This window comes from Cervus elaphus, chromosome 31 (genome assembly GCF_910594005.1).
Source record: "Cervus elaphus chromosome 31, mCerEla1.1, whole genome shotgun sequence".
Classification (NCBI taxonomy): domain Eukaryota; kingdom Metazoa; phylum Chordata; class Mammalia; order Artiodactyla; family Cervidae; genus Cervus; species Cervus elaphus.
The window spans coordinates 29,651,287-29,677,856 of record NC_057845.1 but is presented as its reverse complement, the minus strand read 5'-3'; the positions used below and the strand labels follow the sequence as shown (position 1 = coordinate 29,677,856).

At 34.4% G+C, this 26,570-nt stretch overlaps 1 protein-coding gene across 1 annotated transcript in view; it reads left to right on the top strand.

Annotated features, from left to right (window-relative positions):
* GBE1 (1,4-alpha-glucan branching enzyme 1) overlaps positions 1-26,570 on the top strand; it is a 290,669-nt gene that overhangs the window by 127,384 nt on the left and 136,715 nt on the right. The window contains exons 4-7 of the mRNA XM_043892923.1: positions 17,413-17,538; positions 18,609-18,744; positions 21,078-21,168; positions 25,437-25,646. Of these exons, the coding sequence (XP_043748858.1) occupies positions 17,413-17,538; positions 18,609-18,744; positions 21,078-21,168; positions 25,437-25,646 (563 nt within the window). The remainder of the gene's footprint in view (positions 1-17,412; positions 17,539-18,608; positions 18,745-21,077; positions 21,169-25,436; positions 25,647-26,570) is intronic.

Below are 26,570 nucleotides of genomic sequence, written 5' to 3'. Positions count from 1 at the left end.
TTTTCGAGTGTTTTTGCTTGCTTGCATTTTGTATTTAAATGTTTATGTGTATGTATTTAACCTACAACAGTTCTGCATTCTTTTTAGAAATACTTGTCCAGAAAGTGATACCATTGCTTTTATCAAGTTGATTCATATTTTGGATTTGATGCTATCTCTTGTTTCCTCATTGGCGTTTTTTTCTTTGGTTGTAATATAACAAAAAGATTTCTTTTGCTTTGAGCTTTTTAATTCATTGATTACTTTTTCTTAATTTAGAAACTAGATTATATTCTTTTTTCCCCCAAAAGATGCAATGCATTTTTAAAGATCTGATTTAATTTATAAAATCAGTTTTGTAAGCATTGTTTCAGTAGGAAACCCCTAGGTACAGCATTTAATATTCATATTTTTAATAATCCCTGAAGAAAATGGATAGCATTCTGTCTCTAGTTTTTCTGAATAATACTGAATCTTATTTTCATATAATAATCAGGACCATAGTTTCTAGTAACCATAACATCTGTGAATCTATGTTTTTTTTCAAAATTTAAACACCGTGAGACTTCTGTCATATTTTTATTCTCCAATTGAGAGCTCCATAAAAGAGTTGGAACAGTTTCCACTTTATTATTGTGGATCATGATATTTTTCATAGATTTTACTATGCTCTTTAGGCAATTAAAATCATAAGGCTAAAATAAACACATAATTTAAGTTTTTTCCTTAAAATTATTTTATTTCAGTAACTTAGTGAGTTGTGTTTGAATATATCACGTATGTATCCAGTTAATACGTTTGTGGCAGTGGAGTTTTATCTCCCTCTTTTGGAAAGCCAAGACATGACATTTTGATTAAGATTAATTCTTCAGTTTTTCAGTTTATATAATTTCCTGAACAATAGGTATAAAAATGAATATTTTTCTTTGGAGTGGTTCCAAAGATTTGGAGTGGTTCCAAAATTTCCTTTGGAATTTTGGAACATTGATAAAAAACATTAAACTTTTTTTTCCCTTTGCTTTCACTTTTCATCCATATGGTCATATGTTTGTTAAGCATTGGGTACGTAGTACAGGGCGCATGATATGAGTTTCAACCCAGGGAAACCTTGTTTTGAGATTGCAGTGCTTTCATTTTTATTTTAAGAAGGGTCAATTTTACTGTTTTGTAATTATTAAACATGATTCATAACATCATTAAAAAAACAAAAACAAGACTTAAATATAATTAAGGAAGATGGAAAACAGCAAAGTAGCTCTTCTCAAAATTAACAGCCTGACTCTTCCTCCTACCATCCGCTGTTTTAGTTTTTGAGTATTCTTCCTGATCTGTTTTTAGGCATTTATAGACTGTCTCCTTATCTTTCTGCCTCTCTGTATTTTTATGCTTTAAAAAAAAAAAAAAAAACCTCATAAAAATGTGATTATTTTATGCCTGCTGGTTCTCAGTTTTCTTTTTTCCCCTCACTCACTATATCATGAAAATTTCCAAAGGTACATTACTATTTTGCTTACTTAAATAAACTCCATACACATATGAAGAGAGTGCTATATAAATATATAAGCTAGAAACTGATATTTAAGCATTCTACTTTGACATACTATTATAAAAAGAAATAAAATCTTATTAATATGCAATGTGTATCACACAAATCTGTTTCTTTTTCTAACTAAAGTAATTTTATAATAATTTTGTCTTGTCTTGAGGTATTAAGATCAGAGTTCTACCTTCATTACCGTTGTTTAGGACAGCATTTGTGTTTTCTACCCTCCCTGCTATTTGCAGCTGAGCCTTAAAAGTGCTCTGAATTCACCTGTGTAAATTGTTCAGTGGTGTTGAGTATCTTGCTGGATATGGTCTTAGATTTTATTTTGCAGTGCTGCCTATTTTGCAGACTATGAAGAAGTACTTCAGATTTAAAGATTTTCAATTAATCATTACCATATCCCAAGATGACTACCTAAATGTTATATAAAAGAAAGTTTTCAAGAGTCAAAAATAGGCTCTTATTTAAACAGTCTCATGACTAATATCGGTTTGGTAGTTTTCATTTGTTTACTTAATTTTCATAAATTACTTTCAGAATGTAATTATTTAATCAGTTTCCCTAAAAGTTTGAAAACACTACTTCAGTCTGCAGAATCTAAATGGAGTTCATACAACAATATATATATGTGTGTATATAGATATATATATATAACTATTATGAAACATGGTTGTGAACTGCCTCTGAATTTAAGGGAAAAACTCTCAGGCTTTATTTCATATACAAAGTCAGAATTCAATGAAATAGTGTAAATTGAATAATATACAAGTAATGGCTTTTGTTTATTGCCTTTGGAAGTAACTGTCATTGACATGCATATTTATATTAAACTGGATTTAGTCCATTATTATGCTAAATATTGTTAGTTTATAATGGCCAATTAATTCTATTTTATTAACTTAAGAAGTCACATTTACAGTCCTGTTGAGAGGTTTGAAGCAATGATAATAATGAAGTAATAATCCGGGATGACTTGTACTGCTAATTAGTGGGTGATTTTTGCACACCTCTGTTCATGCAAATATTTTCATCATCCTTTCAAATAAATCTGCAAGTTAGACATGAAAGTACACCTTACTTGTAAATCTTACTGTGGATACTTAATTTTTTAAAAAATTTTATATTGAAGTATAGTTGATTAGCAATGTTGTGCTAGTTTCAGATATACAGCAAAGTGATTCAATTATACATATACTTGTATCTATTCTTAAATTCTTTTCCCATTTAGGTTGTTACAGAGTATTGAGTAGAGTTCCCTGTGCTGTACATTAGATACTTGTTGGTTATCTGTTTTAAATGTAGCAGTGTGTGCATGTCAGTGTCTTAAGTATTTGGTTGATGATTAAAGCAGTTATAAGCTATTCTATAAGCATGGTCTTAGTGTAACCATACACTGTGTCGTAAATAGTTGTTTTTCAACTGAGCATCAATCCTTTCTGTTTATTACTGAGACATGGACTCATTTTAAAATTATTCTATCAAAAGTAATTCTAACATCTGTAGAATTAACCTTGGTGCTTTCTTTTTCATTTCAATGCTTTTTTTTTTTTTGGTCATTTTAGGCCCAGGTTTGGGCATACCTGTGGCTTTCCTGGTAACTCAAATGGTAAAGAATATGCCTGCAGTGCGGGAGACCCAGGCTCAATCCCTGGTTCAGGAAGATCCCCTGGAGAAAGGAATGGCTACCCACTCCAGTATTGCCCCAGAGAATTCCGTGGATAGAGGGCCCTGGCGGGCTGTAGTCCACAGGGTGGCATAGTTGGACACGCCTGAGTGAATAACGCTTTCACTTTTTCTTATACTGTTTGTCTTCTAGTGCTGTTACTTTCTAGACATATCTTGGGAGTTTTCTATTTTCACCCATCTAACCTTGAAATCTGGTCCATTCTCCTCCAATTCTTTAGGCCTGTACTTTCCAGGTTCTACCTCCAACTTTTTCTTACATGAGCCTGCTTCTCCACTGCTTTTTTCAAACTTACTTTGACTCTATAATATCTCATAATTCAAATTTGATGTATTCTTTTAAACTCTTGCCCTATTTTAGGTCAAACTATCTTTTTCTTCTCTTGCATGGTAAGAGTACTTTTTTCAAATCCCAGTTTAGGCTCAAAGTATTCTCCCCTTGCCCACAACATTTTCTCTGTTTCCTCTGAGGACTCCTGTGTATTGCCAACATCTGCTTCCTTTTGCATGATAATCATAACAACCCTGCTTATAAAATTTTAATTTTAAATTTAGTTTAAAACCGAATGCAGGATGAAAAGAATTTTCCCCACGCAAACACTTTTTGTGTGATTATTTCTCATGAAAAAGCTGATTCTGAATGTATATGTAATTGTATATAATGAAAGTGAAGTCGCTCAGTCGTGTCCAACTCTTTGCGACCCCGTGGACTGTAGCCTACCAGGCTCCTCCGTCCGTGGGATACTCCAGGCAAGAATACTGGAGTGGGTTGCCATGCCCTTTTAGAGGGGTACAAATGGAAATTGAGTCTTTGAGCTAATTAATTGTGGCATGTCAGTTGTCTTTGAGTTTTCTACTGCTCATGCCTATGTAGATTTATTATAATTTTATTAGATTAAGTATCATTCAGGGTTCTTAGGCAAAATGGTTGCTATCCATATGATTTGACTGAAGTATTAGTTTCTTTCTTCCAGACCTTGCTTGGGTGTGTCTACTAGATGCAGAAACCTAGCTGCAAGGGATTGTGAAAAATGTGACTGTAAGCTTTCCATCCTTTCTATATTAGGGGGAAATGCCAGAAAGTGATTTGACTGGCTGAAGAGCCAATATCATCTACAACTTTTAAATAAAGACTATAAATGGGATTCCTAAGAATCCCATTGAAAAGTATTGAAAAGACAATCATTCAATTTTAGTAATGGCATTTAAAGCAACCATGATAAATATCATTTTGCAATATGATTTATGTGATACATAGTATAGAAATTGTGAAATATTTTAAATTATGGCTAAACTATAAGATAAGATCAGAAACTTGAATAGATTCTCCATACTCTTTTATGAGGTCTTCTTAAGTGCAGTGGAAATTTTTTGATAAATAAATCAGTGAATATTCATGGGTGTACTCAGGACCACAAAAGAATAAATTTTGAGCTAGCATGGTTGCCTTTCATGATTGAAAGTTTACAAAATGATTGAGAATAATTAGGGAGATTAGACTGTGAAGAATGAAGACAAATTATAATTTATTATTGAATAAGAAATAAAAATTCAAAATAGTTTGAGACAAATTTTATTGCAAAATATGTTTTGCCATCTGCAAATGTGTTTATTACGATCAAGGTTTAGAAAATAGGTTCCCTATAACTTTAGTGTTGGTTTTCTTTCCTGCATGATAACTTTTTAAAAGTAAAAATCTATCCTTTTCTATTGTCACACTGGTCCCCTGTGGCTACTTTGTCTTTTGTTTTCTCAGGTCGAGCTTTTGTCTCCTAAGATACTAGACTGCAGCCACAGAATCAGAATCAAGGGTGACAGGTAGGGTAGTGATAATGGATAGAATTAGGACTCTAGCATCTTTAGTTTTAAATGTTCCTCAGGTAGTTCTCATTGTTCATCCAAGGTTGCAAACTACTGTCAAAGACACATATAAAAGTCTAATACTCTCTCTACTGAATTCAGGGCACATGTTCATATTCCAAACATGTCACAGTTCAGCGTATACAAATCAATTTCCACAAATGTTTAATTCCCTCTGTTAAGGCCACAAGGGAATGTATAATACATGTTGGAAAGATAACCATAAAACGTTTTCTTTTTCTTTTTTAGTGCTTATGGAGGTGAATCACGGGTATCTAGAAAATTAAACTATCCATAAATACATGTTTCCTGATTGCTCCCTTTATGTGAACATTGATTCTAGAAATACTTTAAATGTATTAACAGACTCTCTTTTTCTTGTATCCATGTACTGTGAAATATCTTGCACTATTTTATAGTCTTTAATTCTTTTGTCCTTCAATATGAGCATAGTAGATTTTAAATATGATTATAAAATCTGGAGATTTGAATACTTTCATTTTTCTTTAGGAGTATCATTTTTAGTAAAAGTATTTTGTGCTTTTTTAAAATTATGTAGGCATTAGTTTTTTTCAATGGAGCTTTTGTTTAGTATTTGCAGTATCTGATCTTTTATTGATGTGTTAGAAAACAGAAGAAAATCACATTTTGTTACTATTTAGGTGGGTGTATTTTTAGTTATAGTTAATAGAAGTATTTGCACTTTGGCCCAGTAATAATAGTGAATTCAAATGATAATACCCACAGGACCATTTTTGCATGAACATACTATATATAATCTTTTTATGATTTTAATATTTGCATTTAAGCTGAGTTCTTTTATTGGGTGGCACAGTTAACTGCATGTTAAATATCAACATTAATTTTTAATCCTCTTCAATGTAAAGTTGTTTTTTCACTCTTCATTCTGTTCATCTTTAACATCTTTCAAATATGCCAGTAAGCCATAAGTTTCCCCAAGTGACTTTGCTCCTGTTTGGGAAAAAAAAAAAGAGTTTTTTTGTGTGTGTGTATCCTGTGCTAATAGTCAGTCATGTCCGACTCTGTGACTCCGTGGACTGTAGCCCGCCAGGCTCCTCTGTCCATGGGATTCTCCAGGCCAGAATACTGGAGTGGGTTGCCATGCCCTCTTCCAGGGGATCTTCCCAACGCTGGGATTGAACCCAGGTCTCCTGCATTTCAGGTGGACTCTTTACCAGCTGAGCTTCCAGGGTAGCCTGTGAGTAAAGTAAATATTATATGTATAAGATTGCATATCTTATACATATAACATTTATTTTGTGAAATATGTATTTGTATATTTGGAAACAGTGAACCATAAGTCACTGCATTTCAGCCCATTATTGTCTGAGCCTCATGCAGAAATCAGGTGGGTATCCTGTGTGCTTTATTGAGTTTCCCTGTTTCTCCAGAGAGCTTGTCACACTTGGGGATCAAAGTTCATTTGCTGTTCTGTGTCTTCGCTATCTATATAAGATGGGAATACCTATGTTTAATAATTTAAATACACTTCAGCTGGGAAGGTTTAAGTTAAATGACCCCATTGTGGAGACTCATATTTTTCACTACTTCTTCCCATCGTCGCTGTCTATCAGTTGACAAGAAATTATCCAAATGCATATTTTGAGTTTCATCTCCCACATGTTCTCATTATCTGTTTCTCATTATATTGTCAATTTTATTGGTTTCTCATTAGATGGGTGTACTATGCATTTTGTAATTCATACATACCTATTTGTAGCTTTTCCTCTGATAGAAGCTGCACCTGACAAAATATGTGACTTTTGTGGAAGGCAAGAGTGACAGTGTTGTAGTCTGTATTATTAAACTTTAATTTGTAAAGAATATGTAAATGTTACTCTGAATTCTTTTCATTATTAACTGTTTTCTTTATTTAACAGTGATTAGTTATATTCTTGGAGATAGTCTCAGTGTATATTAAGTATATGTGTTTTCTCAAAAATCTTATGATATTTAGAATTACGTATTCTATATTTAGTTTCTGGAGTTTTTCTAAATTTCTGTTAGGGTGGTGAATGAATTCTCCCCCACACCCTCCACTTTATATTTTACTTCATTACAGTAGCACTTAGAATGATTGCTTAAGAATCATGTTCCTTTCTTTTCAAATGATTCAACTTATCACCATATAGACTTTTATAATTATACTTAATGAAGTATTTTAAAGTGAGTTTTGACTCATCCTATGATAACACCTCTCCCATCTAGCACTTCTAAAACTCCTTCTTAGTATTTTTTGTTGGTGTTATACCGGATTATACCTGTGTTTACTTAATAGAATTCTAGCCTTCACTGCCCATGGGTGAGTCTCTTTAAAGCACACCTTGAATTTCAGTAACGAAACTCACTGACTTTTTCCCCTTTTCATGGCTTTTTTTTCTTTTATTACTGTATTGATCTTCCAGTATCTTGGAAGTTTAAATCCTATATTTTTATATCATGTGTAATTCATTTGTTTTCTAGTCTAAGTTACCTAATCAATCTTTACCTGATTACAACATTGCAGCTTTGTTCCTATTCTTTTCTCTTAAGAGTAGTTATACTCACTTGCTCAGGGATATTTTCAATGCCTGCTTCCTAAATCTTGCGTAATCCCTTTGGATTTTGTCTTTTTCTAGTGATGTCACTTTATAAGGTTTTTGTTCATGTAATGGACTTGAAGTAAACACTTTATCAGTTCTACTTAGCTGTTTATTTCTTTAAAGATTTGCCTCAGGCAAAAGACAGAAACAGAAAAATATATTATTGTTGTAATAATTTTTAACTAGGCTAGAAGGTTGGGGAGCTGGGATGGAAACCTATGGGAGTAATACTCCTTTTTATGGATACAGGAGCATATGTCTCTAAATCATTCTAAATAAGGACCTGTTTTTAGGAGAAACAGTTACTGATCTTCATTTATTTCTTTTGGGTAGTATTCTTCAGTTTCTTCTCTCTCATGTTTTTTAAGTATTACAGAAGTGAATGTTTTTATCTCTGTAATTCTACAATTGGTGTTAAGTCAGGAGCAAAGTAGCTATAACGTATAGTCAAAAATAGTCTCTATTCAGGGCATAGGTATTCTTTATGCAACAATTTGATACAATTGGATCTGATGCTCATTTTTGTCATATTATAAATTTTTTTTTGTAGCTAGTATGCTTAACCTTTTCTTTTAAGGCATTTTTTTTTTTTAGTGCCTTCATTTTCATTAGAGAAATCCTTTAACTGTTCCTACTCAAGCTATTGTTATAAGACTTAACCTTGAAAAATTTCTTCTTTCTTATTAAAAATGGAAAAAAAAACCAAAAAACAAAACTCCTGACTTGTGATGGCGTGTTTTAAGATAAATTTTATTCAAAGCTTAGGGGACAGGCATGCAAAAGTAGGAAGTCAAGAAACACCTGGAGGAACAGACAAATTTGGCCTTGGAGTACAGAATGAAGCAGGGCAAAGGCTAGTAGAGTTTTGCCAAGAGAACGCACTGGTCATAGCAAACATCCTCTTCCAACAACATAAGAGAAGACTCTATACATGGACATCACCAGATGGCTAACACCAAAACCAGATTGATTATATTCTTTGCAGCCAAAGATGGAGAAGCTGTATACAGTCAGCAAAAACAAGACCAGGAGTTGACTGTGGCTCAGATCATGAACTCCTTATTGCCAAATTCAGACTTAAATTGAAGAAAGTGGGGAAAACCACTAGATCATTCAGGTATGACCTAAATCAACTCTCTTACGATTTTACAGTGGAAGTGAGAATTAGATTTAAGGGGCTAGATCTGATAGACAGAGTACGTGATGAACTATGGATGGAGGTTCATGATATTGTACAGGAGACAGGGATCAAGACCATCCCTAAGAAAAAGAAATGCAAAAAAGCAAAATGGCTATCTGAGGAGGCCTTACAAATAGCTGTGAAAAGAAGAGAAGCAAAAAGCAAAGGAGAAAAGGAAAGATATACCTATTTGAATGCATAGTTCCAAAGAATGGCAAGGAGAGATAAGAAAGCCTTCCTTAGTGATCAGTGCAAAGAAATAGAGGAAAACAACAGAATGGGAAAGACTAGAGATCTCTTCAAGATAATTAGAGATACCAAGGGAACATTTCATGCAAAGATGGGCTCAATAAAGGACAGAAATGGTATGGACCTAACAGAAGCAGAAGATATTAAGAAGAGGTGGCAAGAATACACAGAAGAACTATACAAAAAAGATCTTCATGACCCAGATAACCATGATGGTGTGATCACTCACCTAGAGCCAGACATCCTGGAATGTGAAGTCAAGTGGGCCTTAGGAAGCGTCACTATGAACAAAGCTAGTGGAGGTGATGGAATTCCAGTTGAGCAATTTCAAATCCTGAAAGATGATACTGTGAACTTGCTGCACTCAATATGCCAGCAAATTTGGAAAACTCAGCAGTGGCCACAGGACTGGAAAAGGTCAGTTTTCATTCCATTCCCAAAAAAGGCAATGCCAAAGAATGCTCAAATTACTGCACAATTGCACTCATCTCACACGCTAGTAAAGTAAAGCTCAAAATTCTCTAAGCAAGGCTTCAGCAATACATGAACCATGACCTTCCAGATGTTCAAGCTGGATTTAGAAAAGGCAGAGGAACCAGAGATCAAATTGCCAACATTTGCTGAATCATTGAAAAAGCAAGAGAATTCCAGAAAAACATTTATTTCTGCTTTATTGACTATGCCAAAGCCTTTGACTGTGTGGACCACTATAAACTGTGGAAAATTCTGAAAGAGATGGGAATCCCAGACCACCTGACCTACCTCTTGAGAAACCTGTATGCTGGTCAGGAAGCAACAGTTAGAACTGGACATGGAACAACAGACTGGTTCCAAATATGGAAAGGAGCACATCAAGGCTGTATATTGTCACCCTGCTTATTTAACTTACATTCAGAGTACATCATGAGAAACGCTGGGCTGGGTGAAGCACAAGCTGGAATGAAGATTGCCGGGAGAAATATCAATAACCTCATATATGCAGATGACACGACCCTTAAGCCAGAAAACGAAGAAGAACTAAAGACCCTCTTGATGAAAGTGAAAGAGGAGAGAAAAAATGTTGGCTTAAAGCTCAACATTCAGAAAACTAAGATCATGGCATCTGGTCACATCACTTCTTGGCAAATAGATGGGGAAACAGTGAAAACAGTGGCTGGCTTTATTTTTAGGGGGACTCCAAAATCACTGCAGATGGTGACTGCAGCCATGAAATTAAAAGACACATACTCCTTGGAAGGAAAGTTTTGACCAACTTAGATAGCATATTAAAAAGCAGAGACATTACTTTGTCAACAAAGGTCCATGTAGTCAAAGCTATGGTTTTTCCACTAGTTATGTATGGAAGTGAGAGTTGGACTATAAAGAAAGCTAAGTGCCAAAGAGTTGATGCTTTTGAATTGTGGTGTTGGAGAAGACTCTTGAGAGTCTTGGACTGCAAGGAAATCTAACCAGTCCATCCTAAAGGAAATCAGTCCTGGCATTCATTGTTAGGATTGATGTTGAAGCTGAAACTCCAATATTTTGGCCACCTGATGCAAAGAACTGACTCATTTGAAAAGACCCTGATGCTAGAAAAGATTGAGGACAGGAGGAGAAGGGGACAACAGAGGATAAGATGTTTGGATGGCATCAGTTACTCAGTGGACATGAGTTTGAGTAAACTCTGGGAGTTGGTGATGGACAGGGAGGCCTGGCGTGCTGCAGTCCATGGGTCACAAATAGTTGGACATGACGGAGCAATTGAACTGAACTGAAAATAATGGGAGCCAGTGAAAATCCATCAATAGATTACTGCTTTTGAAATTCAACTGATTTTTGTCGTTTCTTTGTCAAGCTGCTAGCAAGAATATTGTCTTGTCTTTTATTTTGTATAATGTCCAGTACTGCTTAACATAAGAACTTAGCCTCAGTCTAATCGTTTACTCTCTTTTCTACCTCCCTCAGTCTCTGAGCATTGTAGATGTTAAGGACATCACAGGGTGTGACAGTTTTTTATGATAAGTTTATATGCTTATATGTGGGTATATGTAAGTGGGTAACGTTTCTCTTCTCCATATGTTTAATTGAAAATTATTAAATAAGTTATGAAACAAAGATGGAAACATAGGGCTTCCCTGGTGGCTTAGACGGTAAAGCATCTGCCTTCAGTGTGGGAGACCCAGGTTCGATCCCTGGGTTGGGAAGATCCCCTGGAGAAGGAAATGGCAACCCACTCCAGTACTCTTGCCTGGAAAATTCCATGGACTGAGAAGCCTGGTAGGCTACAGTCCATGGGGTCGCAAAGAGTCAGACATGACTGAGCGACTTCACTATGAACTCTAATATCCAGAAAAATTAAAAGGAAAATTTTAAAATTTCAAATAACAAAGTAATTTTATTGGTAACCATATGAGGCTCAATATCTAAATAATGATAATGCCAATTTTAGCTCATATGTAATTCTAATCTATATATTTTTACCAATGTATTATTTGTCCTTTTATGAAAGTTTATCCACATAGTGCATTTATATAGGAGGACCTTATTATTATTAGAAAATTATTTTCTAAAAAATAATAATAATAACAACAGTAATTATTATGTTATTAGAAAACTGCCTTGATACTTTTATCAGTGTCTTAGCTTCCTTTTCTCATTAGTTGAAATATAAACTGAAGTTCACAATAAAATAAGTAGCCTTTTAATATTAGATAGTGTTTCTGATATTCCTAAATAGAAATCACAGAAAGAAGTAATATTATTGTTATTGTCGACTGATCATCTATTTATTTAAATAGTCTAATCTGTTAAATGAAACAAATATATCAAGTATTGGGTAAAAAATAGCCCGTTGGCTTCTTCTTACATTAAATTTTATTTGTACCATGTAAATACTTTTTTGTTCAACCTCTGGAAATAATTACATGGGAGTAGTCTAGCAGCAAAAGCTGCACATTACAAATTCATTTTTTTTGGAAGGCTCTCATCAATTCTGAAGCTCAGCAATGATTACCTGCAGCCCATGGGGTCACAAAGCATCAAACACAACTTAGCAGCTAAACAACAATAACAATTACTTTTTCTAATGTTCTTTTTTATTTTCGGAGAAGGCAATGGCAACCCACTCCAGTACTCTTGCCTGGAAAATCCCATGGATGGAGGAGCCTGGTAGGCTGCCGTCTATGGGGTCACACAGAGTTGGACATGACTGAAGTGACTTAGCAGCAGCAGCAGCTTTTTTATTTTTGTCCCACTCTGTTCTAAAAGTTACTTTAAATTATTATATGTTCTTCCTGTATATATTTATCTTTCTCTCTATATACATATATTTTTTTTTCATATTTTAAAAACATGCAGTATAATACTGATATTTAGCATTGCATGTTGGTATGATTGTACCTATTTCTTTGGAAATATGTATATGTTATCAATTACACATTTTATATTTTATATGCTTATATATTTATATATTACATATAATATCAATTACTTTAGATATTTTATAATAAGAGGTTATTTAAAAGAGATCGTTGCTTCATCAATAGAAGTTACTTTGCTTCTTTTAACTTTGACCTATACTCTATTAAAGTTATCTTTATTAATTTCTTTCTTTTCACCTGCTTTGTTTTTAAAGAAAAGATTTTCTTCATAGAATGTAGTTGTGATTTTACCAATATAACCTGGGCAAATTGAATTATATGTCTCAACATCTGTGCCTTTTCTCTTGATTTGCTACATTCAGTCATGAAACTGAGAGTTACATGCAGTACCAGTTTACAGAATATACTAACACTTCTAACCGGTTGAACACATCCTCTGTTTTCATATAAAATTGTTGGCCACCTGAGAAGCATCTCACTAATTTTCCAGTTGAAAGGAACGATATCCTTTAACAAGAAGCATTTCAAAAGATATTCCTGGATTGAATGAATATACACATAGACATAATTTTTTTACTTCTTCCCTATTTTACCAAACTATTTCTTATATTTTATATTCAAGTTTTAAATGTCAGTTTGTAAATAAAACTTGACTTCATATAGTTCATTAAGTCAATCTGAGTTTTTCTCAGGTAGAAGTTCATTTTATTCACTCCCTAATTTCATAATGTTTTTTGATGTTAACCTCCCATAAGTCAATGAAATAATTTGACTCATTGAAAAAGGAGTCTAATGTCATGTTTACTAAGTTATGAAGCATTATAATTATATAAATTATCAATTTCCCCTACAAAATTCTTCATATTATTTTCTTTAGTATATTCTTTTAAAGTGATTTGATTTTTTTGGAGTGATATGTGGTGATATTAATATAATTTTTAAAGTTTTGTTTTTAACATTTATACACACACTTATGTGCACCTTCAGCAGAAGTCCACAAATGTGTACCCAATTATGTAATTAATCTATTATCAATCCTTATCAAAATACTTTTCTTCTAATGATTATAGAAGCTCTACAAGGAAATAAATTGATAGCAATATAGAAAGATACAACTGGAAGATAAAAGCTATTATTAATTTATCTGTCCATAGGCAACCATCTCAGTATTTTTTCTGTTTCTTAAATAGCTTTTAGCCTCTGAGTTTGTATGTATTCACATTACAAAGATATTTCCTGGTGGCTCAGACAGTAAAAGTGTCTGCCTACAATGCGGGAGACCTGGGTTCGATCCCTGGGTCGAAAAGATCCCCTGGAGAAGGAAATGGCAACCCACTCCAGTACTCTTGCCTGGAAAATCCCAAGGACAGAGGAGCCTGGTAGGCTACAGTCCATGGGGTCGCACAGAGTCGGACCCGACTGAGCAACTTCACTTTTCACTTCTCATGCATTCTTTGGTATAAATTGAAAGAATTTTCTTGTAACCTTCAATATAATTCACTGTATAATTTTTAACAAGCATACACTATTCAAACATTTTATTTTTGCTAATAAATATAATACTAAGATTAATAGATAACAATATAGTTCTTTTGGCACTTCTCTGATTATTTCCACAGGACAAACTTCTATAATTAGAACTGCTGAGTCATTGAGAATTACTTTTTAAAAAATTTTAGATTCTTATTGTCAAATTGCTGTTTAGAATATTCATGCTGTTTTATACTCATATTAGTAGTGAATAAGATTTTCAGTTTGCTAGTACTGAGAAAACACTTCTGTCCATCACCTATTAGACTTTATTGTTGAAAAATCAGTAAAAAAAAAAAAAAGAAAAATCAGTCAAGCTAGCTCTTTCTTTTCAATTTGCCATATAACATGTGCTATTTTGAGGTTGTAAATTAATGATATAAAGTCTTATTTCATCTAAAAAATCTTTTATCTGAATCTGAACTCAAGCAAGCACAAATTCAGGAAGTGTACTCATCTCTCCTCTTTCTCCCTCCGAAAAGATTTTGGGAGCAGAGCTTAGTCCAGAAAAGCCGTATTTTTTACCCATTGGATTGTCTCTCAAGTTTGAGTTATTTAGATTTACTATAAGACTCTTGGGCTTCCCTTGTGGCTCAGCTGGTAAAGAATCCGCCTGCAATGCGGGAGACCCCGGTTCCGTCCCTGGGTTGGGAAGAGCCCCTGGAGAAGAGAAACGTTACCCACTCCAGTGTTCTGGCCTGGAGAATTCAATGGACTGTACAGTCCATGGGGTTGCAAAGAGTCGGACACGACTAAGCGACTTTCACTTTCACAATACTCTTCGTTATTACAACACAGTTTAGAAACAACAAATCAAAGGCAAAGAGAGGTGGCTACTGTCAGCAAGTATATTTCTTCAGAAAACCTAAACTTCTGTAGCAAAAATCCCTTCAATTCAGGAGCCTGAAGAATCAAGAAATTTATTTCCCTTCTCTGTAATGATTATAGTGAAATGTTCCAGATTTGGTGGGAAGCTTTGTTTTACATATCATTCAGAGATCCAGGCTCTACTTTTATTGCTAAAAAAAAAAAAAAAAAAAAAGGAAAGGATTGGATAATTAAAAGTTTCCATGTCAACCTTCAACATTATAAAAATTGATGAATAGGAATGTCTAATATAAAACACTAATAGAAATGAAGAACTGGAACTTTTGGTAACAAAAATATTAAAGTCATTCAGGAATGAGTAAATAATCCATTGTCGGGTGTAGGATTTTATTTTGTTGTACCTTCAAGCTGATAAGTTAACCTGTTACTGTTTCATGGATTTTGGTAGAAAACACGGGACTCCTGAATCAGACTTGCAGGAGTTCCCCTTGTTAGTAGTAGTTCCCCTTGTTAGTAGTAGTTCCCCTTGTTAGTAGTAGTTCCCCTTGTTTTCCACGTCTTATAGGGATAATGTTGTGTGGTGTAGATTGATGCTATGCACACAGTTAGTTTGCCTCATAGCTGAGGAGTATTTACCTTCTGTTATAGAAGCCTTAAGGAAGCCTGTCCATTGTCTTCACAGAAAACATTATCTCATTGCTCAGGGTTGCTTGCCACAAACACAATTCTGAGAAATGGGCTCTGTAATCAACAGGACCTTATATTGTGAGTATATCCAGCAAACAATGTAGGAGCAAGGAAGACCCAAAGAAGGAATCTTCCTTCCAGCTTCTATTACTCAGAAGCCTCCAAAGACGTTCATGTGTACTGTAAGACAAGTAATTTTCCAAAGAATGTGGAAATTATGTTCAGCATAAGGAAATTCTATATGTTCTTTGCTTGACGTTTTAAATATTCTCTCTGCCAGCAGACACCTGAAAAATAATAATTGATTCGTGATCATCCTTTGAGGGGATTGTAGAGTCATTTGCAAAAAAGAGAAAAGATAGGTGGATGGATTAGGCAGGGTGCTATTCATGAAACAACGATTTCTGGTATTTTATTTCCCCATAGCCTGTCCTGGGTTGAAGAGTGAGCAAAAAAGCCTTTTCTCACATATAACACTGTGTGTATTATACTAGAAATGTATGTGACTTAAGGAACTTATTTTGGGAAATAAAATACTCCTGTACACTGTTAATCTTATTCATTTATGTTTTTGTGATAACTATTTGAATAATAGTAGTACTTAGCTGTGATAGGCTTTAATAAGTGGGAGGCATAACTAAAGAGATAAAATTGAGCTCATGTAAGTTAGACATTTCTTTTTACCACTCACCTGTCCCCTTCATCTTAAATCATGATTTATTCTTTTTCGGTGTCTAAGGGAAGTGCCATGAAAGCCTGTTAAGCAAAAGGAAGTGAGTGTCAGAAGCTCTGCTCAGCTTTTGGTTCTACCACTTGGTAACTTTGGGACTCTGGCTGCTCATTTAATCTCACTTAATATTTGGGTTATAAAGATTCCCTGGAATCAAGTGAGATATGACTGTGAAAGTCCTTTCTAAGCTATAGAGCATTCTACAAATAATTACCAAGAATTATGCATACTTGAGCTTTTCTCAGTTAAAGGCGACTGAGGAATATGTTCTTTCTTAATGCTTAGGGTGTACTGATCACTCAGCATTTAGATCAGTTCCTGATCTGAACATTTTTTGTTACACGCTGCCTGCTTTTAGAAGGCTTAATTAATTAAAAAAAAAAACTTAAAAAAACTATAGTTACTTGGAAACTCTGTTCATGTAGCTCACTTTGTTCTCTAACCATGCTGATAAATTCAAAGCCGTATATTCAGTATTAAGTCGAAAACTGGTGGATTCTGTAAAAATTGCCTTTGCATTTTCATTGTTATTTTTTGTACTGATAGGATTAGTGATACTGTTGGCAAATATAGAAATAAACGGTTAAAAAGGAAAATGTTTGGTTTCATATGGTAAAGCATACTTGGAATAAGGTGTACAAGAAGTAAAAAGTGAAAAATATTTGAAAGGTAGTGTTTGTCTATATAATGCAGTTATTAATCAAAACCCATTTTTCTCCTTTAGCCTCTTGAAAACGTTATCATTAATTGCTATGAAAAGAAAAAGGAAGAGATGGTGATATAACTCATCACCTTTTTTTTTTTTAATATAGTAAGATTTGTTCCTTCTGTTGATTGATTTATTGACAGTAGCTTGCAATAATATTTGTGTCTTTTTACTATCTACTCTATGCTTACTTTAATTAACTACTATAATGGTTGGTTGGCAATGATGGAAATTGCCAGAGAATCATAAAATATTCAAGCTGGAAATGACTTTAAGGATCATATACCGTGGCAGATGAGGAGAGCAAGGTTCATAGAATTTAAACATCCTTAAAGTCACACATCTGGATGGCAGTGTAGATTCTTAAGCACATTCCCCCGTTCCTTCCTTGTCACAGTGCTCATAGACTATCATGCATTAGCTTAGAGTTTTGGAAGTATTTTAAGACAATAACATCTTGTTCTCTTTTTAGCTTGTTATCAGGAGTAAAAGTGGAGAAATCTTGTACCGTATTTCACCGTGGGCAAAGTATGTGACTCGTGAAGGCGGTAATGTGAACTATGATTGGATACACTGGGATCCAGAATACTCGTATAAAGTGAGAACAACACATCTTTAAATAAATGCTTGCCCAATATTCCTAGGAAAATTAATTTTTACTTTTATAACTTTTATAGTCATGTTCAACTTCTCTCTTCACCACCGATTTAATATTTTACATCATAGTGCACCTGTTTGCTATACATATATCAGAGCCCATCATCTATAGCCAATAAAAATGTAAAAGTGAGTTTTTATTTGAGGGTGTGTTTCTGAAATAGGGGTAGGGCAGAACAGTAAATCTATGTGTACTACGCGATAAGGATTTAAACATTTTAAAAATGATTTTTAAACATTTAAAATAAAATTTCAATTAATCAAAGACTCCAGTGGTGTAATATTTCTCACTATTTGGGTCTGAAGCAGAATCAGGGTCCTTAGGAACAATGACCATGTCTCGTGAATGTATGTTTTTTCAGGATGTATTAATTGGAGTAATTTTTTTTAGTTAATTTATTTTAATTGGAGGCTAGTTACTTTACAATATTGTATGGTTTTTGCTATACATTGACATGAATCAGCCATGGGTGTCCATGTGTTCCCATCCTGAACCCCCCTCCCACCTCCCTCCTCACCCCATCCCTCAAGGTCATCCCAGTGCAACAGCCCTGAGCACCCTGTACCATCCATCACACCTGGGCTGGCGATCTGTTTCACATTAATTGGAGTAATTTTTTAAGGCAGTCTTACTGACAAGAGTTATAAGTATCTTTGAGCTCAATTTTCTGTCCTTTAAGTTATTGAAGCTTGTTGATAAACACTTTGCATTTAATAATTATATATTCATTTCACAGTTCTTATGTTTTCTCTAAGGCTTAGGCTCAAAATACACCTTCAGTCAGTGATAAGCCATAAGTCATTGCATGACTTCTCTTTTAATATAGGTCTATTATCACGATCCTAACAAGGATTTTTTTTCCCAAAAGAAATTTTAATGGAGGTAGACAGTGCCTTTCATATGTGAAAGTAGTTTCAAAGTGTTTGAGTTAATTCATCATTTCATTTAACATGTTAGTGTCATATCTGCATTTTTGGTCTAATTCTATATGTAATTTTAATATTCTGTAGTTTAAACATTCCAAACCAAAGAAGCCAAAAGGTCTACGAATTTATGAATCTCACGTGGGAATTTCTTCCTATGAAGGAAAAATAGCTTCTTATAAACATTTTACATGCAATGTACTACCAAGAATCAAAGACCTTGGTAAGTAATAACTGTGATTTTTATTCAGATAAAATTTTAATGAGTCTGTTCTCTTATTAGAAAAGCTAATTACAAGTGTCTTTTTTTTGTGTTAAGAGATTAAATATGTAATAGAAATGCATTTTATTTTAGGCTTCTCAAATTGCCTTGTAATAGTGATAGCATAGAAAAGAGAAATGGAATAAAGATAGAACATAAGAATTCAAGATATTATTCCAATTTCAATTTTAAGTAATGTGAATTGATGGCTTCCAAAATTGTAGATAAATACATAAGCATAATTACTTTTCTGCAGGAGAGAATTTTTATCAATTTAAGTGGTCATTGATTATAGCCTGTTCGGTTTGCTCTGTTAGGGGAAAAGATCTTACATTTGTAAGTAACTGGAACTCATTTTGTTTCAGAGTCATTGTAGATATAGCTTCTGTTAGGATGACTTATTTGACAGATATTTATGGTGCATCTTTCTGTGTGAGACACATTGTTCTAGATGTTTGTATATTGTACTCTAATGACAGACCCTATCTTCATGGGAACAAACAAGAGAGTGAATGGTATAGTGTTGGATTATTGATGGGGAATGCTCTAAGTCTGTTATCTTCTTTTTATAGGTTTTTTTCTCATCGTTTCACAGCATATTAGCACCTGCTCCAGTAGCTAGGCAGAAAGATAAACTACTTTTAATTAGTCTGTTTCTAATAGGCAGTCCACATTTTGGCTAGAGGAAGTTTTCATTTATATAGGTATTTTGATTACCTGAGATGGTGAGGTCAGGTTCCAGAAACCATAATTAATTAAATGTATGGAGAAGTTAATGTGAATTATATTTAATAGATATTATATTAAGGTTGTTATATTTGAGATGTTCTCTCATCTCATGCTGTAATAAATTGTTTATGACCTATATCTTACAGAACTTTCAGCAGCACAGGCATTTTCTTTTTCTTTGTGTTTGAATTTCATAGTCCAGTACTGTCGCCATAAATAATTTTCTTGTTGTTCAGTCACTAAGTCATGTCCAACTCTTTACGACCCTATGGACTACAGCATGCCAGACTTCCCTGTCCTTCACCATCTCCTGGAATTTGTTAAATAAGTTTAGGAATGTTTAATGACATAAAATGAATAATAAAATATATAAGTTGATATTTGCTCATAAGATTAATACTTATTACATAATGGAGAAATAAAAAACAAACTCTATAATTTTTATGAAGTATTATACTTGACATATTATTGAGAAATAGTTTACACACATATTTAAACTGAGAGAGCTAATTTGTTTCTTTTTTAACAGCAAAGCCAAAGATAATAACGTCTCAACAGATACTGAATCATGGAGTTTATGTTGTCCTTTAAACTTATGAATCCCTACTTCTGAATGTGAATTTATAATTGTTCCAGTGTTAATTATATACTAAAATATGTGCACAAGAAGTTATACTAACATGAATTAAATTTTGAGAACAGAATAGGAACATTTTCTATGTACAGTGCAGAAGACAGTCAAATCATATTTGAAAATTTTACCAAATTTTTCTTTGAAGAAAAAGAATTTTTTAGTTTTTTAAAAAGACCAAAATTTATTCTAGTCTGATTATTTGCTTACATTAAAAACACATTAATAAGTATTTTTAAGTATTAAGAGCTTTTAAAAAGACATACCTATCTTTTTGAGTCAGTTCATTTAGAGTTAAAGCAAAACATTTTCAGATAGAGCAAGGAAAGATGTATGTGTGTGTACTTGTGTGTGTGTGCACACAGGTTTATACATGGATGACTGTAGAGTAATTTTTTAGGTGCTAGAAACACCTAAAAATGGAAATGGAAGTGGAAAATGGAAGCATTAATGCTGGCTTCATAAAAGCCACCTTTTAGAAAAATTGATTTGATGGTATATCTTAGGCTAGAAATAAGAGAAATATAAAGAAAAAGGTGAAATAATGTATATGGCATGCAATCAGTTACTTTTATTTGGCTTTCATAATCTTCAAAATGAATATTACAAGTGTAACTGAAGTTTATCATATGCAGATTGTCATCTTTAATATTCTAAAGCCAAATTGAGTATATTTGCATATCATTTATTACTTGTTAAAATGAAGACATTTCAAATAGCTAGACTATAACCCTCAAGAACTAACTGTCCAATTTTGTGTTAGAAGGTCAGACAAGAAAAAGATGTTAAAGTAGTAGAACTTTTTAAAGTGACCAGACCTTAGATTATGTGTGAAACCTAATGCCTTTTAAACAGGGGGCTGTGTTTATGTATTTTTTTATTACTTTTTTTTTATATGTGGCTTTTAATCTCTATTTGACCTTTGCTTATACAGGATATAATTGCGTTCAGTTGATGGCGATCATGGAACATGCTTACTATGCCAGTTTTGGTTACCAAATCACAAGCTTCTTTGCAGCTTCAAGGTAAAATGAAGGACATGATATCCATTTTCTTATGTGAACAAAAAAATTTAAAAATGGAATGAATTTCTGTATTCCATATGATATCTTATGACCTACTTAGGGTTAACAGAGTTAATAAAATCTGAGCATTTTCTTTTAAGATCATAGATTTTTCTCTCATCAAACCTTAGAGACTAGCCTGATTTAACACTGCTTGTCATGAAATGATTTCTGGTACAGAAAATCCAGTTAGCCTGCTGAAATTGTCATGTTTGGAGGCTAAGCTTTAGTCAGAAAATACTGACTTAGTGAAACCATTATTGCTGGAGCTCATATCCTTTTCTGGAAAGAGACTCACTTATGTAGGAAGGTAACTGAGAAGGCCCTTGGTGGGACTTAAACTACCCACAGAACTGTCCTTCTTCCCAGGCTGAAATCCAAGGCATATGACTCTCTGAGCATAAAAACATCAGAGGGTCCTGTGCAGTTGGAGAGGTACTGATCTGAATGACCACAAGTTGCACACGTCCAACTTTGCCCCATGGAGCTTACAGTGTGGTGGCTTGTAAACATCAATCCAGCTCTTATTGCTGTTCAGTTGCTAAGTAGTGTCCGAGTCTTTGTTAATCCATGGACTATAGCACACCAGGCTTTCCTGTCCTTCACCATCTCCAGAGTTTGCTCAAACTCATGTCCATTGATTCAGTATTGCCATCCAACCATCTCTTCCTCCGTGGTCCCCTTTTCCTTCTGCTTCAATCTTTCCCAGCATAGGGTCTTTTCCAGTGAGTCAACTTTTCACATCAGGTGGCTGAAGTATTGGAGCTTCAGCATCAGTCCTTCCAATGAATATTCAGGACTGATTTCCTTTAGGATTAACTGGTTTGATCATCTTGCTCTCCAAGGGACTCTCAAGAGTCTTCTCGAGCACCACAGTTCAAAAGCATCAATTCTTCAGCACTCTTCCTTCTTTATGGTCCATCTCTCACATCTGTCCATGACTACTGGAAAAGCCATAGCTTTGAATATAGTCCTTGTGGGCAAAGTGATATCTCTGCTTTTTAGTACACTGTCTAGGTTTATCACAGCTTTTCTTCCAAGGAGCAAGCGTCTTTTAATTTCATGGCAGTCACTGTCTACAGTGATTTTGGAGGCCAAGAAAATAAAGTCTGTCACTGTTTCCATTTTCTCCCCATCTATTTGCCATGAAGTGATGGGACCAGACGCCATGATCTTAGACAGAAATCCAGTAATCGTATATATTATGATTTCCACTTGTAATAAAAGCTAGGAAGAAGACGGAAAATTGTTCGGATAGCATAGAACTCATGGTTTGACCAGTTTAGCTCTAAACTGATGTTGCAACTGAGATTTAAAACATGATTAAGAGATAAACAGTTTTCAATCTTAAAAAGGGGGTGTTATCTAGTGGGGAAGGTGAAGTGGGAGTACATAGATAGCATTCCAGACATAGATAAAAGATACTGATCCCTTTACTTGTTTCTCTTTATAGGATTTCTCCTTGAACGACTTATCTGTCCTTATTGTCCCTAATTCCTCCACTTCTCTTCTTTCTTGAGCTCGTTCCAAGTAGGTACTCCACCTCTTTGCTGAAATTGCTCTTATATAAGGTACTGATGGCCTCCACATATTAAGTCAATCATCAGTTCTTAGCTTACTTGACCTGTCAGCAGCATTTGGCACAATTGATTACTCACACCTTCTTTCAACTTTTTTTTTCTTGGCTTTCAGAATATTAAACTTCCCTGTGGTTTTTCTCACATCTTTTCTTGCTTCTTCTTTATTTCCTTTGTTCTTTGTTACCACTAAAGATGGGCCCGCCTAGTGCTCAGCCCTTGGTTCCATTCCCTTCTGTATTTAAATGAAGTATCTTTAGGGTCTCGTTAAGACTCATTCTTTCTTATGGCTTAAATGCACTTTATATGCCAACCACCAAATTGAAGTCCCCAGTCCTCACCTCTGTTGTGAACTTCAAACCGTGTCTATTTGAGGTTGGAATATCTAGTATGTATCTCATACTTAACCTGTTCCAGACTACATTTCTATTCTTATCTTCTAACCTTCTTCTCTTGTTATTTTCCTTAATGCAATAAATGACATTTCTGTCTTTCAGTTACTTAAGCCAACTGCACTATACTTGCCTTCTCCCTGTATGGTCTACACCACACTATAATTATCAGAAAACTAGCCACCTGTAACTTCAGAATATATCCCAAATCTTTCTGCTTCTCCTGTTCCCGTGGCTACCACTCTGTCCAAATTGCCACTTCTTACCTGAGTCATTTCATTAGCTCTGTAATGGGTCACTCTGTATTCTCTTGTCCTCCTTCCCTGGCTTTCTGCTCCACACATGGACTACTTTCTGCAAAGTACCCAACGTCAGCTGTTTAAGATGAAAATCAGATCATCTCACTTTCATGTCACTCAGAACTCTAACAATTTTCAGCTCTCTTTTGAAATAAAAGCCAAATGTCATACATTGATCCAGAAGGCCTCACGTTATCTGGGTCTTGGACAGTCTCTGGAGTCCTCTCTTTCTTGATCATTACACTCCAGCCACACTAGTGCGTTTGCTCTTCTTCAGATGCTCATTTCCATCTCCAAAGCCTGTTTATTTCTGAACACTCTTCCTTTAGATATTTGCATGCCTTGCTCCCTACTTCTTTCTTAGCTTCAACAAAATGCTGCCTTAGTCGTAAAGCTTTCACTGATGACCTTATTTAAAATAACAAACCTTCCCTTCCCACTAGTGGCCTGGCTTCATTTTTCGTTTGAGCAGTCACTGCTATCTGATATTCCACATATTTTGCTTATTTATTTCCTATCACCCAACTAGAAAACAAATCCCATAAGGCCAGTGATGTTTATTTTGTTCACTAGTGAATCACAGAGCATAGAAAAATTTATGGCACACAGTAGACTGCTTAATAAGTATTTGTAGAATGAATGAATGAATGAATAAAACTTTAGGGCTGTTTATTCATTGAACATGCTTTTCAGTGAGTGGCAAAAGAGGCCAGGTAGCTAGGATAAGAAGAGTAATGGGTAGAGTGTCATAAGATAAATCTAAAGCTTTTGTATGTGTTAAGTCACTTCAGTTGTGTCCAACTCTTTGCAACCCCATGGACTGTAGCCCACCAGGCTACTCTGTCCATGGGATTCTCCAGACAAGAATACTGGAGTGGGTTACCGTTTCCTCCTCCAAGGGATCTTCCCGACCCAAGGTTCAAACCCACATCTCTTATGTCTCCACCATTGGCAGGTTGGTTCTTTACCACTAGTGCCATCTTGGAAGCCCCTAAAGCTTCTGGAAGGAGCCAAATTAGATAGTGCAGTAGGTCATGATGAAGAGAGACAGAAATCAATTCATCACAAGTATGATTACTTATTTAAAAGGCAAAAGTTGATGCTATGATTTGAAGTGAAAGTTGCTCAGTTGTGTCTGACTCTTTGCGACCCCATGGACTATACAGTCCATGGAAGTCTCTAGGCCAGAATACTGGAGTGGGTAGCCTCTGCCTTCTCCAGCGAATCTTCCCAACCCAGGAATCGAACAGGGGTGTCCTGCATTGCAGGTGGATTCTTTACCAACTGAAGTATCAGGGAAGCCCTGATACTATGATTGACTGCAATATTGAGACTTTATAAAGGTTCAAAAAGGCCTTTCTCTAGGTAGTGAGTTTTGTTTCCTATTTCACACAGACTAGAAAACCATTTTTAACACAAATCCATGTACATGTGAACTGCCCCTCTTTCCTGCTTGGGTGGTGACAGGGCCCACTGGTACTTGGGGTGTTCCAGTCTGGGAATAAGTGAGTGCAGTAGAGATGGCCTCAATCAAGCCACTAAGGATACTCAAAGAAGTATTCTAAGAGCCCCCCAGTCCCAGCCATGCATATACAAAGGGATGGCCAGGTATGTAGACAGGAATGACCATGCCTCTTAAACCAACTAGCCTTGGCAATGGAAATCAGATGCTCTGAGTATGGAGAAGGGGAATTTTACTATCTGCCTCCTCAAAATGTGAATTTTTATTGGGTTATAAATTTACAGTTACTAGTCAGATTATTTTTTATTAAATGCTTATAAAAATGCCTGATAGCAAATATTAAGCAACTTTGACCTGTGTCTAAGTAATATATCATACTACATTTGCATATTTAAAGTATCTAATACTGTTCTGGTAAAACAATTGATTCTCAATAAAGAATTGGTTGTTTCCTTTAAATATGAAGTGATCTTATTTTTACTGTCTCTTTTACCTTCAGCCGTTACGGAACTCCTGAAGAGCTGAAAGAACTGGTTGATACAGCTCATTCCATGGGTATTACAGTCCTCTTAGATGTGGTACACAGCCATGCCTCAAAAAATTCAGAAGATGGACTAAATAACTTTGATGGGACTGAGTCCTGTTACTTTCATTATGGACCTAGAGGGACTCATATTCTATGGGATAGTCGGTTATTTGCCTACGCCAGGTATGTACATATAATATGGAAATGTCTTATTTGTTTAAAAAATAATTCAAGGAGTTTTACCAAATTAATTGTATGTGTACTCTCTCATTGATATCTAATTTCTTAATTTTTTAAAAAAATTTTATGAGAAATGTTTATCATACATTGAATTTACCTTGTTTTGATTAGCACATGTATTAGTGGTAAGTTGCACTAACTTTCAGTTTTACAAATCACATGCTATTTAACATATATTGGTTATATTGCCACTTAAACGTTTAATGTGAATTTTTTTATTATCTAAAGAACACTTTATCATTTTGAATTAAACATAGAAAATTGCCTTTTAATTGAAAAATACACATTGTTTTAAGTAGACTACTAAAAATACTTTATGTTTTGCTATCTTAATATTACCCATGTTTTTGATTGCAGCAGGATCTTAATAGTATCATGTTTTTAATAGCAGTTAAACTCTACGAACAACTAACATTAGTATGTAATATGTCAGGTATGGTGCCAGGTGTTTTAAATATATTAGCTACATATTTTATATATTATGCACAACAAATCTACTTATATGTAGTAAGTACTATTGTTATGACCACCTTTCAGGTAATAAACTAAGGCTTAGTGTTGAAACAGTTTCTTAAGATTAAAACACATCTCTGACTTGCCATCTAATTAGAAGGGTGTTTAAGTGATTAAATCTAAATTCCAAAATATGGTAATAAAACTTTTTAAACTAAAAAATACTATCAATTTGTATCCATTTTTTATCATAAGTGAAAATATGTTTTCAGGTATATTAAAAGTGGCAGGGTGTCAAGTTATGTATAACTAACTAAACTTTTTTATAATATTTCTGAAAGAATTTAATGAATTTTCTGTTGGATGTTACACCACAAATAAATAAGAACACATATGGAAAACCAAAAGAGTAGA